We start from the raw sequence: 15482 nt of genomic DNA, 5'->3' as shown, positions 1-15482 counted from the left end.
ACCCACAGCCAAATATGACACAGTTCAAGGAAAATAAAGCTTTGCAGAAGCACCAAAACTCCAGTCCCCGAATATAGTGAAAAACAGGCAAGTAAGGATCTGTGGGAAACCTCATGCTGCACCTCATTTAAGGCTAGAGCACTTCACAGCTGCTAGTTTTTCAAGTGTCACAGCCACAAAATCCCATCCAATGTGCACACTTTCACCAAAACACAGAAAAGGAAAAGAAGAGACCACCTGTTCAGTCTGTAAAACCTAGATGTAAATGCTTTTTTGCTGTAGGGGATATAATGCATCAGAAATAATGCCAGACTCGTGTATCTGCCTGTGTCCAGAGGTGGGTTACTGGATCAAACACTGCCCCCCACCACCACAGGCCCCACGAGCAAGGCATGAAGGAGGCACAGCAGCTCGGCCAGTGACTCAGGACACTGGAGGGTTTTAAATGTCTCTTTTTGATAAAGCACTTGAACAGCGAGTACAGGCAAATCTCATCTTCTTCACCCTCACTGCTTCCCAAAGATACAGGGAATTGAAAAATAAATCCTCTTTTCAGAACAGATAAAGACTTACTCTTAGTGGTGCTGAGTACACTGCTCTAAAACACAGATCCAACTCCAGAACAACCAACTGTCCATGTTTGTCAGGAACAAACGAGAGTGGGAACTTTTCAGAAAAGCCAACAAAAGAGAAGCCATCTTTCAGGATATCAGCCTCAGTGGGACCTTCATCCCCTTGACCCTCCAGTGTTTTATGACCATTTTCAATTATGACACATGGCTTCCTGGTCACTCCTCAGGGCAGGAATCATGTCCTCATATGTTTCTATCCAAGAGCCTTGAAAATTTACGGTCACTAGTCAAATATTAACTCATTGAGACTGTTGACTAAAAGCTAATGATTTCTGAGGCAAATGAGGTAAGATGGCACAGCTCAGTTCTGCACACTGAAGAGTTCATCTCGTTCAAAGTGGGTTCTGGGCACCCGAGCAGAGCCTGTGCTCTGCCCCAGACAGAAATGCCCCTGGAGGGAGATGCTGCACCAGGCTGCTGCAACCACCCGGGCTGAGAGGCTGCTACTGGCCACAGAAACACAGGCAGCAACACTCAACTGGAAACAAAACAAAACAAAAAAGAGAGAATAGGAAGCAACACTGCTTATCCTGGCTAACTCTTATTTGTAAATAAGTACCTGCTTCTGAAATGACCCAGCTTATCAAGAAAAAATGCAATAAATTACCATTTTCTCAAAGCATCCTTCCATCTAAACAGATACACTGAAACTGTTTTCAGTCTTATGCTATCATATGTAATATATCAAAGTATTATCAAAGTATTTCAGGAAGAGATTAGAAAATTTTCCTACCACTGTACCAGGCACTCACACAGCATTTACTGTGTATGATTAAGATTAACTCTGTTCAAAGAAGACATATTAAAATTTAACAGATGGGGAGAAGGGCAACTGTGACCATTTAGGGTATGAAGAACTTAAAGGCACGAAAACATCTGACAGGAAAATACAAGTCTCAACAAGAAAATGCCAAACACACAGCTGTAAACACCAACAGAGAGAAGGGCAATTCTGGCACAAATCCAAACGAGACTAAGTTGGTCAACCCCAAAATTTACAGAAGATATCTATCAGATGAGAAACCATCAGAAGAACCTCTCAGCAGTCAGAGCAGGCAGAAAGCAAACACAAACACCAGCTCAAGGCAGAGCATGCAGTTTGCAAAGCAGACTGTGAGAGAGCCAAGGACCCCAGACAATCTTCCACTTTTCTGATCATTTCACCTTTCTTTCTGCAACACGTGAAAACCAAGCTGGATTTGTCTGAATCATTTTTCAGCAGCAAAGTTTTCCTGGGTTTTATTTCTGTAAGCTTTGTTCTGTGCTCTGTAATAATGTATTACTCACCCAGAACAGAACTGTATTCCCATCCCCCACTAAAACTTTTTTTTACAAATAAACAAGAAAAATAACTCAGTTCAAATGTACAAGAAAAAATATGGTAAGTTTAATAAAAGGGAAAAAAGGGGGCAATTGACATTTAAATTTAAGCAATATCTGAAGACCTGACTGAGTTGCATTAGACAAATTGAGAAACATTGAATTTCAAAGCTGAAGATGTGCCGACTTCTTCTGGCATGTATGTGAAAAGTATTCTCTAGAGAAGAACTAAAATTCTCATTTATACATCACTCATATTACATCCAAATGATACCTGAAGTTACTGATCCACCTAAATGATCACTCATATCCAAAGCCCCAGGGAGAAAATACAGCAGAGACTACTTGGATTTCAGGTGCTGTGTTCTGGTGTTGAGATAAAAAACAGTGAAAGAGGGATGTGACTCACTCCTGGATTTTTCAACATAATGAAAAATATCTCAACTGGTCAAACTATTTTGCTCTTAATTAGACAGTCCCAGCATTCTAGATATGGAAAACTGATGTGGAAATAGCCTGCCTGTGGAAGGCTGCACAGCATTTTCTTCTCAACATTTTGAATCTAGAGAAAGGATAAAAAAGCTCAAAGTAAGAACAATCTCTTTGGAAGCAGTAAATGAACAAAATTTTCAAGAGAAAAAGAGGAAAAATCACAAGGAATATCTGACTCCTGCTGCAATGTGTCATTTTCAGATCATCAGAATCCTAAGGTAACATTACCACCATGTTGCAGAAAGGTCCAGACAAGCACCCTGAAAATGCATCCCAGTGAACATTATCTGCAGCTATCACATTTTCCTGACAGTGTACACTGCTCCACTGGGTCACCCTCAAACCACAGGCTCGTTGATGGCATCCATTATTTGCCACTCTTTATCCAGAAACACACCTGGAATAACCCAATGAAAGCAGCAATCTGCTGCACAGCCCAGGGCTGATTTAGGAAACCTGAACTTGTCCTCTTCCCAGTTCAGGCCCCAGATCTGCTCCACTCAGCTCAGGGCTGGATGAGTTTTGTCTGTGGTTGTGACCTCAACACCTGTGACTCCTCAGTGTGTGAAGTTCATCCAACCACCCACAGGAACCCATTCCTGAAACACACGGCCCTGCACTGATCATTTGATACAAGTGGAAAGCAATTTGTAGTGAACCATAAAGCCCTGGCTGGAACTTAAACTGCCCTTTAGCACCTGCTACTACTGCCCTTGCTGTTTCCCACACTGCTCACACACTGCTCGCTCTTTATTCACAGTATTGCCAAAGTAGGAAAAACACCTAATCCCTCTTTCTCATTATGCTCACTCCTCGGGTGAAGAAATTATTATCAATGCTTTCTATTTCTCTGTCTATGCTTTCAAAATACATACATGGTAAAAACACTTTTATGTTTAAGGAAGTTTCACCTCTGCTCCAATTTCTGCATCCTTTTCAGGCAGGATTTCCCTTATTTAGACAGCCAAAGACTTTTTTAAGTGCATTAAAAAAAGGGCTGTAAGGTTGTTTGTTCCTTTTTAAAGTGGGATTAATAAATTCAGCAGTAAAAGAAATAATCTCCATATCCTCTTCATCAAAGCAGGTCAGCAAGTTTCACTGCAAGACCAGCAACCGATTTCTATGAGACTGACTGAAATCTAGTTGATCAAATTGAAAAGAAACCATGCTTTCACAATAAAATGAGGTAACAGCCACCATCAGCATTTGGGAGAGCAATTAGCTATTAATATATTTAAGGAATGTATTTGAGAATGATTTTCCAAAGTTTTGAAATAACAGATTTGGTTGCAATTTTTTCTTTTGAGGGTAAGAAGCTATTGGTTTTGAAAGTGCCTGTAACTATTCAGGCAAGCATCATCTCACCAACCTCACTTCAAACCAATGCTGAAGAAGGAGGTCCCTGCTGCAGGGCAGGGCAGCTCCAGGCTCTGCTGCTCCCACTGCAGCCACAGGCTCTGCTGCTCCCACAGCCTGGGCACACAGGCACTGCACAAGCCAGGCACCTGCACTGCCACAGTTATTTGATCACCTTAGCCATAATTCCACCCCAAGTCAGGTTTATTTGGTAAACACAGGATTAAGAGTGTGGGAGAAAACCAGCAAATGTTTATGTTGTACGAAAAGCAAAACTTTGTGTCCAGCCTTCTCTTTTAAAAAGGCAGATGTCTCACTGGAAAAAGTCAGAGATGTTCAGCCTTCTGACTTCAAAGTTAGTTCTCATGTTCATGTCAGTGGTTCTACTACTTCTCCATATGCACCAGGCTCTTCTTTATGGTTATCTTCAGAGGCAGTCCAAGCAAAAGGCTTTTCTAACCCTTAAAAAACCCTCAGAATTTATAAAAATCTTCCTCTTTAACCTAGTAACAAGCTTGTGACACTTTAAAAAACGCTCTCTCTGGCCTGCAGGTGTGGATCCTGACCTTGCATGAGACAGGGCACAGCACAGTGTGTTCTGCCTCATCTGGAGCAGAGATGTGACTGCTGGTCTCACAAACCCATCACACTGCACCTCCAGGTCTCCTCCCCTGACTCCTGGGCACACGTTCAGCCCAAGCTAAATGAACTCCACTGAGCTGTGTTTACCCTTGAAGACAGACACACAGAACAGCCACACAGCTGCACAGGGCCCTTAACAGGGCACTGGCTCTCTGGGACAGGCAGGATCAGCAGACATGGACTGCAGTGTGCTCCAAGCAGTGCAGAAAGAATTCACATAGGGGAGCCCTCAACATGAGTTTAACAGTAGATGCACTTAAAACAGTCATAAAATTGACTTTGGACCAAAGCCTTAGAAGCAAACAGCAGAAATCAACTGGCTTTCCAGTGTTCAAAAGAACTAAATTCCCACAGAAAAGGGGGAACAAGAGACAAGGACAGCAGCTACTCATGAGACAGGGAGAGACATATGTCCACGGTTACAGAGCCTTGGCCAGGGCTGAAGTACAGCCACAATAACCTGGCCTGCCCACACACAGTCAGAATGCCACTGAACCAGAGTGGAAAAAATAGATATTGACATCAGACACGTTACAGTGCAAAGGAGGAAAAATAGCTCAGCCCACATATAACATATCCATGCAACAAAGAACAATTTCCTTGAAATTCCTGTCAGAAGGCACGTTGCTCTATCATCTGTTCATACTTGAGATTCCAACAAAGCAGACATGCTCTGGCCCATCTCTCTCCTTGGGAACAGGTCTCTGAGCCCAGCTGGCTGCCTCGTGGGGGCAGGCTGGTCTGGCTGGCAGAACGTGAAACGTCCTGGCAAGCCTGCAACTCTCCCCAGGCCAGCAAGTTCACTGAGAACTACTGTTCTCAGTAAAAAGGAATGAGCTAACTATGACTTCCCTCTTTCATTTTATGCAATTTTAGTGTAAAGATAAGCTAGGGCAGTGTCCTAACAAAGCTGCCAAAAAAAGTAAAGGAGCCAATGCTGACTGACAGGTTGTAGCTGAGCTGCAAGAGATGCACTGTTTCTTCAAAAATCATTGGTGTAGTAACATAAGCATTTTCTATCCCAATGTATTCTTAAAAAGGGGAGGAGAATAAATCTAAAGTTATTTTCTGGAATAGTTTATGGGAAACTCTAGGCAAGGGTCAACAGTGATATGTTTCTCCTAAATGGATATTGGTGTCCTTACTGCACTTCAGGAGAATGTTCAGAAAGGCAAAAAAAATAAACCATAAGCCATCAGAAAGTCTAGAAAAGGAAAACAAAAGAAAAATATTAAAATATTTTAAATATATAAAAGAACAACTGTGATCTTGGCATTTCTTTAAAAGGAAGGCTGGTCCAATAGTTTAGGATTCAGAAGAGTCAGAGAACTCCCTTGTAGATCAGCTCACAAACATCCAATTAATAAAAGAGGAGCACAGTCCTACCCAGGAGCACTGTGAAGACAAACACATTAATGACTGCAAGGCTCTCCAGTTCTCCACTGAGGGGTCCACTTCAGAAATAAGAAGCCAGACAGAATTAGTGAGTGCCAAGAGTGCACATTAACAATGCCAGTTCCAAGCAGCCTGTTGACTTCTCTAAAGCATGTGTCCTGTAGCAAACCATAATAAGAGAAGTACAAGCCACAAAGGATTTCATTATAATTTTTTACTTCAAGACAAACAAATGGAAAAATTCTCCAGAGCCTCATCACCAATGTGTGCAAAGTAACTTCATAAAACCCTGTACAGAACATGGCATTGCAGCTGATCTGGCTCAATTCCTCTCTGAACAAACCCAGTCTTTCTGTAAGTCACCAGTTGGTTACAGAAGATACCCTCTGGTTTCCATGAGCAAGCTGCACAGGGCACAGAAGGTGCACACACAGTGACAGATTAAAGAGAGGACAGCACAGTGCAGGGATGCACAAGCTCAGTCCACTGACTGCCTCTGCCCCTACCCTGCCTTGTCCCAGCACCCCCATCCCCTTCCTCCCCCATCCAAAAATCTGAGCTAGCCCTCTGGGAAACAAAGGCCAAGCTACAACTCTTCCTTCAGTGCCACTCTTGGACCCACAGCTCCACAGGGCTGGGTTCAGCAGGGCTGGCTGCTCTTCTGGACAGCAAGGGGCTCCTTTTGCTTCCAGTGATCTGAACACCTCTGTCCTGGGGAGGAGAGAGCTGGACAGCAGCAGTCCAGCAACAACAAAAGGGGAGAAGAAGGGGCTGCCCAGACAGAGTGATGCAGAGGAAAAGGGGGTGCATGTTGAGGAGAGCTGGAGGTGCACTGCAGAACAAACAGAGAGGCACAAGTCTGGGTGAACTCCACTCAAAGCCAGACTTCATTTGAGCATTTATGGTTCACCAAGTATATTTTCACAGTCTCCCTCTCTCTGTATTACACAAGACCACTGGGCACATTACACTTCTTGCTTCGCATTTACTCCAAGTAATTTTAAACCACATCACAGTTCACAGTCTGCAACGAGAGCAGGTGTCACAGAGCTGCTCTGGGTGAAAAAAACTGGTCTGGCAACAGCCCAAAACTGCCAGCCAATGCAGAGCAGCAAGGTGGTGAGAGGCTGGCAAAATCAAATGAAACAGCTGTAATTGCATTCCTTCTCAACAATACATTGGCCTCCTCATGTGTGAAGAAAGACCTTCAATCATCTCTCCATGGCACAAACACACCTGCAGGAAGACATGGAGTCTCAGACAGACTGTTCAGATGTAGAGTTAGGAATGCTGCATCTGTATTTAGCTTCACCTCGTATCTGTCTGCTGGGAAAATCTTTAATCAAACACAAGATGTTTCAGAGGCAATCTCACAGCCCAGAGCCATCTGCAAACCTCCCCAATCCTGGGCAGTGGCTGCCTCCCAGTGTCCGGGACAGGAACTGCACACACTGAAGCAAAAAATAAGTTTCAGTAGCTCAAGCAACAATTTCTGCTTAAAATTTTCCTCTATGCCCTCATAAACAATGCACTCTTTCTAACACATCAGAAAAAAAACCTTAATTCCAACAAGGAAATACTTCCTGTACCTTATATTTATTTGGTGCTTTACAGCTTCTTCCTATTACAGAAAGTAATCCCTTCATAATTATCATTTATGCAGAAAAAGTTGGGAGAAAGCCACAAAGGCACTGAAATCCCACTCTCACGATGAACTATCATGAGAGAAGCCTTCTGAAATAAAAGCTTTCTGAAAGATAACTCAAAAGATTTTGTAGTTTAGGCTTACCATTCATAATATCATCTATTAATCTCTTTAATCTGCCTAACACCAAACACCCTTTGGGTAAGGAAACACTGCTGCAAGTTTAATCCCAGCTGGAGATGTGCCAGCCCCTTGCCCTGCACAGACCAGAGTTCTGCCTACATGAGGCCACAGCACAGAGCCTCTTCCAGCAGTGACCAGTCAGGCTCTCTGGGCAGCACCAGCAGGGACAGAAGAGCTCCTATTTCCACTACTCAGATGTTGTTAGGCCACACCTGTAAGGCAGCAAGAGCTTCTGGGAATTCACATAAATAAACCACACACTTCCTCTGCCTACTATTTACAATCCAGTTATAAGAAATAAATCTATGTAATGCTGTCCTCTTTCTTCCACACACAGACTGAGTATTTTCTACTACAGGGATCATCAGCATGATGAAGTGAGGGGATATTGGGTCTAAAATTCCAAAGCCTCCCTTTTTTCAGCTAAAAAGAGATCCCCAGCTAAAAAGAGATCATTTCAGCAAAGCTGATCTCACAAATATGATCTTCAAAACAGCACTCCCCTTAAAACTTCTTTTGCTTTCACCAAGGCATTTCTGTTTCTCCAATACACTAAACAGGAAGCTGAGCATAAGGAAAGCAGAGACCTGATGTGAATACACCCATCATTACTTACTTCTCCTGTGATTGGATTGGTTCCATATTTCTTTATCCAAGGAACAATGCTCCTGAAAAAAGAAGGGATAAAGTAATAAGTGACAAACACCATCAGAAACCTCTATTAGATGGGCATTTTCTTATTTTTCTTGCCAACTTGCTAAGACCAAATGATGATTAAACAGCTGTAACCAGCTCAACAACACAAAAATAAAGGTAAATTCAGGCAGTAACTTACAGTATGTCAAAGACTGTCCCATCTGGTGTGCAAACTGGGTATTCAAACGGCTGCAGAGACAAACTAGAAAAGAGAGAACACATTCCTGTCAGCAAAATCAGCTGGAAATCATGGTGACAGAGGCAAATAACACGTTGCTGATTCACCTGCACATTAAAGCAAGGCCTATACCAATGAAAATACTGAGTGGCTGCCAATGCCCACTACCTGACTCTACATAAATTAGATTAAGAACAAAATCCATGAGAGGAACTGGTGCTGCCCTCAGGAACCTGTAGCTGCCATCACTCAGCCACAGAGCCAGGGGATGCTGTAACACCCCCAGACCTGCTTTCATTGCCACGTTGGGGCTCAGCAGCACAAAGATGGTTCAACAGAAACACTCCCTGTCTCTGCACTGGAGTGGGCTGGGAAACACCTGGCAATGCCATCCCTAACCCATGGCAGGGATGCTGCCATAGCCCAGGCAGCTGTTGGCCAAGCAGCACCAGTTTGCAGATGTGGGAGGTAACTTCTTGAACCACCCAATTTACAAGAGGATTTCTAACCCAATTCTGCCAACTCCCTTCTTTCCCTCCAGCACTTTAAACAGTAAATTCTAAACAGAAAAAAATGGCAGAAATATTCCCTCAATCTACCTAATCCCTGCCTCAGCAACAGGAGTGATTGACCAAGCATGTTCTGAGCAGGGAAAAGTAGACTCAAGCCCTGATTGCACAGATTTGAAAGACTGGAATGTACACAGTCACTGTCCTGCATTATTTTATCACTTGTGTATTCTTTCAGCCATCAGCTCCCACCTCTGCAGACACTAAACGTGGCGAGTGTAGATATTGTTTCAGTTCTTAATGAAGTTTTTCTTGCCACACTACTGTCCCAGCAGGCAGGAGGCAATGAAAGTAACTGCTTTGGTTCAGTGTCAACAGCCTGATAAACAGATGCATCATTTAATAATGATAATGTAAATCTGTTGTCTTACCTGCAGTGATCAAATGATAAACGTCTAAAATTAGTTCGAGGAAGGTCTGTTCATGGGAAAAGAAAACCCATACAACTGAGTTTAAGAAACACATTGCATTCTAGGTAACAAAGAAACATTTGAAAGTTATGTTTTGCTATGTCAGTGGGCAACTTACTGATGATAACACAGTAAAGCTTGCAAACCTGTAACTCTACCAGACTCCCCCGCCCTGAAACTACCTGGCCAGAAAAAGATCGCAAGAGAGCTGAGTTTAAACCTGATGGTTAACACCGCTCGGGCTCTGCCCCACCAGCGGGCGCAGGACTTTTGGAGGGCGGGGACATTTCTGAGCAGCCCCGCTGAGCTCTGGGGCTCACATGTGCTCGGGAAGGGCCCCCAGCGCCCGCCCACAGGGACGGGGGGGCCCTCGGCCCCTTACCTGCCTTCTTGCCCCCGTAGAACTGCGTGTACTCGGCGCAAGTGATGTACCTGCGGGACAGGGGCACTGAGGGGCGGCCCGGACCCGGCCCAGACCCAGACCCAGACCCAGACCCAGACCCAGACCCAGACCCAGACCCGGCCCAGACCCAGACCCGGCCCAGACCCAGACCCAGACCCAGACCCAGACCCGGCCCAGACCCAGACCCAGACCCGGCCCAGACCCGGCCCAGACCCAGACCCGGCCCAGACCCGGCCCAGACCCAGACCCAGACCCAGACCCAGACCCAGACCCGGCCCAGACCCAGACCCAGACCCAGACCCGGCCCAGACCCAGACCCAGACCCAGACCCGGCCCAGACCCAGACCCAGACCCAGACCCGGCCCAGACCCAGACCCGGCCCAGACCCAGACCCAGACCCAGACCCAGACCCAGACCCGGCCCGGCCCAGACCCAGACCCGGCCCAGACCCAGACCCAGACCCAGACCCGGCCCAGACCCAGACCCAGACCCAGACCCAGACCCAGACCCGGCCCGGCCTCCCGCCCCCCCCGGCCCCACCCCAGCTCACATCTTGTCCTTCTGGTGCTGTCTCTTGCCCATGGCGGCGGCTCGGCCCAGCCCCGGCCCGCTCCCGGCCCGAGCTCAGCCCGCGCTCCCGGCTCGGCCGCGCTTCCGCCGGAGCAGCGCAACGGCCCCGGCACGCGCGGAAACTGCGGCGGCGGGCGGAGCGTTCCGGGGCCGCGCCGGGCCGGGGGCAGCTGGGAGAGCCGGGATGGGTGTTCGGCCTGAAAAAGGGAAGGAGGCAGCGGAGAACCTTCCAGGGCCTGCAGGGCTACGGGGAACCGGAGAGGGACTCTCCGTCAGGAGCTGCAGTGACAGCACAGGGAGCGATTGGGAACCGAAACGGGAAATTCAGGCCGGAGATGAGGGGGGAATCCTTCCCTGTGAGGTGGGGAGGCCCTGGCACAGGTTGTGAGGGTGGGGAGGCCCTGGCACAGTTGTGAGGGTGGGGAGGCCCTGGCACAGTTGTGAGGTGGGGAGGCCCTGGCACAGGTTGCCCAGAGAAGCTGTGGCTGCCCCATCCCTGGGAGTGTCCAAGGCCAGGTTGGACGGGGCTTGGAGCGACCTGGGCTAGTGGAAGGTGTCGCTGCCCATGGCAGGGGTGGGACTGGATCAGCTTCAAGGTCCCTTCCAACCCTTAACGTTCTGTGATTCTAAAAAGGCAACTAAAGTTTATGAAGTTGTCTTATTAAAATATATGGTCACAAGTCTCCCTCCCCTGAAGAAGGTGTGTGTGTGTCTGAAGTGAGTGCTGTTTGGCACCTCTGAGCTGCCTGCTTTTAAATGTAAAATTCTGCTTCAGGTACCCCAGATGAAACTCAGGCACAGGTTACTTCCTCAGCATTTACAGGCCAGGCCAGAGGGCAGTGGGTGCTGCTGGTGGCACTGCAGCCCCCTTTGCAAAGTGTGATACAGCCTTAGGTAGAGCCTTCACAGCCCCCTCTGGAAAAGGAAGGTACTGAACGTAGCAGAAAATGTGAAAATGAACAACGTAAGAAAAATGTTCCTCTTAATTTAAATATTTTATTCCATGGAATTTAAAATCATAATATTCCTGGTCTGTCGGGCAGTGACAGAACCTCCCAAGAAAAAATAGGAAGAACCTACTTGGTGCCCAGCATGGAGATATAGCTCTTCATGAAAAATAGTTCAGCACCTCTTCAAAGACTCATCAACAAAGAAGAATTTACCATCCCTTAGCTAATTACCTTTAAATCCCATTAAATAACCTTCATTATAAGACTGGTATAAACAGCACAAGACTGAACAGAGGATGGTCAGAATCCCGACACCTTTAGGAGGAGGAAAGAAGCACCTGTGCCAGAGCTTTCACTTATCAAACACCTCCAAACCCAGCCATGCTCATTTGTTCCTTTCTTGTTAAACCATCTTTCTTACAGCTGCCCACACAGAGTCACTGGGAGCCAAACCCATACAGAAGTGACTCCCAGACTCCCACTGACTGCACCAGGCTTTGGACCAGACTGCCCTTCTCTGCAGAACATGGTGCCTCATCCCGTTTTAATCCCATCAGTTGGTCCTTGGCTGCACATGTGAACACAAGGTGAACACAGCCTGAAGGTCCTTTCCAGCCCCATCATTCCATGAACCTGTGTTGTTACAGTTCTCCTCCGAGGAACAGAAGGCTGCTCCCATGAGTGCAGACTAACTGGCAACAGCATAATGAATCACTTACAGCACTGCCACAACTGGCTCTTGCTATTAAACCTTTGGGACTAGAGCTCAGGGGACTTGCTTGGCTTTCCTCATCACCTTCACTCTCCCCACCAGGTACACACAGCATCAAACTGTGTGGTCACTCCATTTCCAGCTGCTTGTTGGAGACTCACTGATGCCACACTGAATCCCTGCTAAGGCAGTTGTTTTGTTGCTCTTCAGGCCCCTGTCTGTGTTCAGCCTGCACAAGGGCTGTACAACGAAGTAAGCTGGTGTCTGGCAGCTGAAGAGAAGAGGGCACAAAGCCCTGCAAATGAAGGGGGTTGTGCCTTAAAGAACACATCCTCCCTCTAGGACCCAGAGAACCACATAACTGCAGAGCTGCCTTTGTGAAAGGGGTTAGTCCCCTTGGCCACAGCAGCACAGCCAGTCTGAGGGTGAAGGATACTGTTTGTTGGAAGTTTAGGGGAGAAACGGCCCTTTTACAAGGGTTTAAATACACTTAACTTCTTTCAGTTCTCTTACTCAAAAACATTTCAAAGTAAGGCTCAAACTGAGGCACACCCAAACAGCAGGGCCTGGAAAGAGCCAACACAGTCACTTGCTTCTTTCCCAGCACCAAACACACTCTGGGGAAGAAAACAACTTGACTGATTTGGTTTCAGTGGAATTCCAAAAGCACTCCACAAGGAACAGGGCCATAAATGCACGAAGCTCATTCCTTGCTGCAGCACTGACCACGTCCATCAGGGGGAGGCTGTTGGGCTGTGCTGTGAGATGATGAGCACTCCCACACAGCTCCCTCTCCTCGGCCCACTTGGGGCTGTATCTGTCTGCAGACATCACCAGCACTTGTCTGATCGTGCTTTCAGAGGACAGATCATCCAGACACAATTATTTCTTTCTAGACACGTTAACGTGATTCAGCCTGTGCTGACATTTCTGGAGATGCCTGTGCCTTTGTAATGATTCAAGACCATGTTTTTGCTTTTTGGGTTTTTTTAAACCAATGCAATGTTCTTTTATTTTGTACTTACAAAAAGAGCCACCCCATTGTATCCCTCCCCCTCCCCCCAAAATGCCTTTTACAAACATTTAAAAATTAAAAACCTGATGATGACATGTTAATTTGGTAGAATTACTTTGAAACATAGCTTTTGTCATTAGAGTTAAATTTCCTACAAGATGACTTTGTAGAGATAGCCTGATTATTGGCCAAATAAAATTCCATATTACAAGTTAGCAAATTCTAGTACAAAAATAGTCCATGTGTTAGAACAGCCTCTTATTATTATATTCACAGGAAAGAGTCTATTGGCTGCATAATACCTTAATCTTTATGAAATTTCTTTTTACGTGGCTCATTCATCTAATTTAATATAGTGTTGAGCCTCAATAAATCCTCAGGCAAAAAACCCTAAACAGGGTTAAATATGCTGAAGTACTGTGCTTTTCACAGGACATCCAAGAAACCGCACAAACAGTTCTCAGCTAGCTTTAATATGAGATCCAGATCCAAAAGGATCCCCCTGAAGTACAGATCCATGACTTCCCACAGAAACAGAGGCCACAGCTTCGATGGTGAAGTTTCACTTGGGGAACCGTCCAGCTCCTCCACTCCTCCTTTCCCGGAATCCACGGGGACCTTTGGGCACAGCCCCTCCCTCAGGAGTGTCCCACTGCCGGGGCTCTCGCTCCTCTCCTGGCTCTGGCTAATGCTGGTCAGCAGTTTCTCTCGGACCAGGCCCCACAGGGAAAATCTGGGAACATGCTACTTGTCTCTCAAGATGTCCAGCTGCTCTTGATACTCTGTGAAAAGCCTCTGGAAGCGGAGGTTCTGTCCAATAACAGGAAGAAGCTCTTTCAACAGTTCTCTCTTTCGTAAACCCTGCACAAAAAAACCACAAAAGCATCCTCAGAATCTATTATTTGCTATCATTAATATATTCCATGGAGCTGTTTAAGATTCGTGCCCTTTTTCCTGCCTGGAGAGAGCTGCATATTTTATGTTCTTACTGTGCTTACATGACTCCTGGAGTAAAAGCTGTTTCCATTCCCCCACTCCTGAGGCCGGTGCAGCCTCTGCAGGTCCCGACCCAGGCCATGCTCAGGGACAGGGCAGTGCCATGTCCCTGTTTCCAGGCTGCTGCCTGAAGAACGTGGGGACCTGAACATGCAACTCTGCTCCACCCATGTGAGACTGCAGCCAGCAGCAGAGCTGGCACGGGGGCAGCGAGCACTGGGCTGGTCTCACATGAAATAAATCTGAACGCCACAGTAGGGAGCCTTTTATGAGATCAGAGCAGAGCATGGCAGGGGGCATGTCCTGTAATTTTCATGGGAAGCTCGTCCTTGTTTTTTATTAAACTGTTATCAGGACTTACCATAACTGTTGATTCCCACTGACTTCCAGCTGAGTAATGGACTGGACCCAGTAAATCCTTGCATAATTCTCGCAAACGATATTCAAACCCTGGACATTATCAGAAATAAAATCACAGTCACAAGCACTTCACAGACAACATTCAGGAAAGAATTACAAGTATCTAGAGTAAAATAAAGCCTAAAACATTGATTTCTGAAAAGGCATATTACTATTCTTACAGCAAATTTTGGTAATGTAAGATGATTTTTAGAGTTCTGAAGGGTTTTATTTAAAGTTCTCAACCCAGAAACACTACTAAAGATAATCTAAAATTGGGAGAAAAACTGCAGTAATTACTCTAGTTTGTTTTAAGAGCTGCCCTGAACCCAATCTCACTCCCTGCTCCCACATAATGATACCAGCTTTTAAAACCCCAAACACTGGAAAACTGACAGACTTCGGCAGCCAGAGAAGAATCCAAAAAACATATCACAAGAGTTAGAAAGCCGAGATGAACATCATTGAAGAGCAAACGTTGTCAGGTTGCATTATAACAGAACTAAAATGGATCCATATGCATGAGTTTTTTTAAAAAAGAACACCTTTAATAAAACCACACACAGTTTCCAGACCAGCTTTATTCACCCAAAAATTAGAGGGGGGAATTCCCTTGCAAGTAACTTGCCAATCAAGGTATAATAGATTGAGTATTTTAATGGATTAGAATTCAGTTGATGTTGAGACAATCCTAAGAATAATGGGTCAATAATAGGATGTGCCATTTTCAAAGTCTGTCAGCTCTAGAAAACCAGTGAAACAGCAACACACCCGTGGCCAAGCAGAGCTGGCTGTGCCCTCCATCCACACACACAGGGCAGTGACACCCGTGTGGTGCCAGATGAACCCTGTGCACACAGCAGAGGTTCTCAATTAGTGAAGGCTTTTAAAACTACAACCATCTCCTTAACATATGACC

At 46.0% G+C, this 15482-nt stretch overlaps 2 protein-coding genes across 5 annotated transcripts in view; both read right to left on the bottom strand.

Moving 5' to 3' along the window:
* PPIL2 (peptidylprolyl isomerase like 2) overlaps positions 1-10592 on the bottom strand; it is a 65871-nt gene extending 55279 nt beyond the window's left edge. For 2 of the 4 annotated variants that reach the window (XM_064675323.1, XM_064675326.1), the window contains exons 1-5: positions 10472-10592; positions 9901-9950; positions 9480-9525; positions 8501-8563; positions 8282-8333 (exon numbers count right to left, since the gene is read on the bottom strand). In XM_064675323.1, coding sequence (XP_064531393.1) covers positions 8282-8333; positions 8501-8563; positions 9480-9525; positions 9901-9950; positions 10472-10503 — 243 coding nt within the window. In that variant the 5' untranslated portion in view covers positions 10504-10592. Of the gene's footprint in view, positions 1-5828; positions 7074-7149; positions 7289-8281; positions 8334-8500; positions 8564-9479; positions 9526-9900; positions 9951-10471 lie in introns of those variants that run through there. The other 2 variants (XM_064675325.1, XM_064675324.1) reach the window with 2 other exon arrangements.
* Positions 10593-13620: 3028 nt separating this feature from the next.
* The window catches only part of LOC135424245 (protein HIRA), a 32084-nt gene continuing 30222 nt past the window's right edge, over positions 13621-15482 (bottom strand). Inside the window, exons 24-25 of the mRNA XM_064675318.1 lie at positions 14526-14614; positions 13621-14029 (exon numbers count right to left, since the gene is read on the bottom strand). Coding sequence (XP_064531388.1) covers positions 13913-14029; positions 14526-14614 — 206 coding nt within the window. The 3' untranslated portion in view covers positions 13621-13912. The remainder of the gene's footprint in view (positions 14030-14525; positions 14615-15482) is intronic.

Source organism: Pseudopipra pipra, chromosome 18, assembly GCF_036250125.1.
Source record: "Pseudopipra pipra isolate bDixPip1 chromosome 18, bDixPip1.hap1, whole genome shotgun sequence".
Lineage (NCBI taxonomy): Eukaryota > Metazoa > Chordata > Aves > Passeriformes > Pipridae > Pseudopipra > Pseudopipra pipra.
Note: the sequence above shows the minus strand (reverse complement) of the source record. Positions and strands in the feature narration are given on the sequence as shown.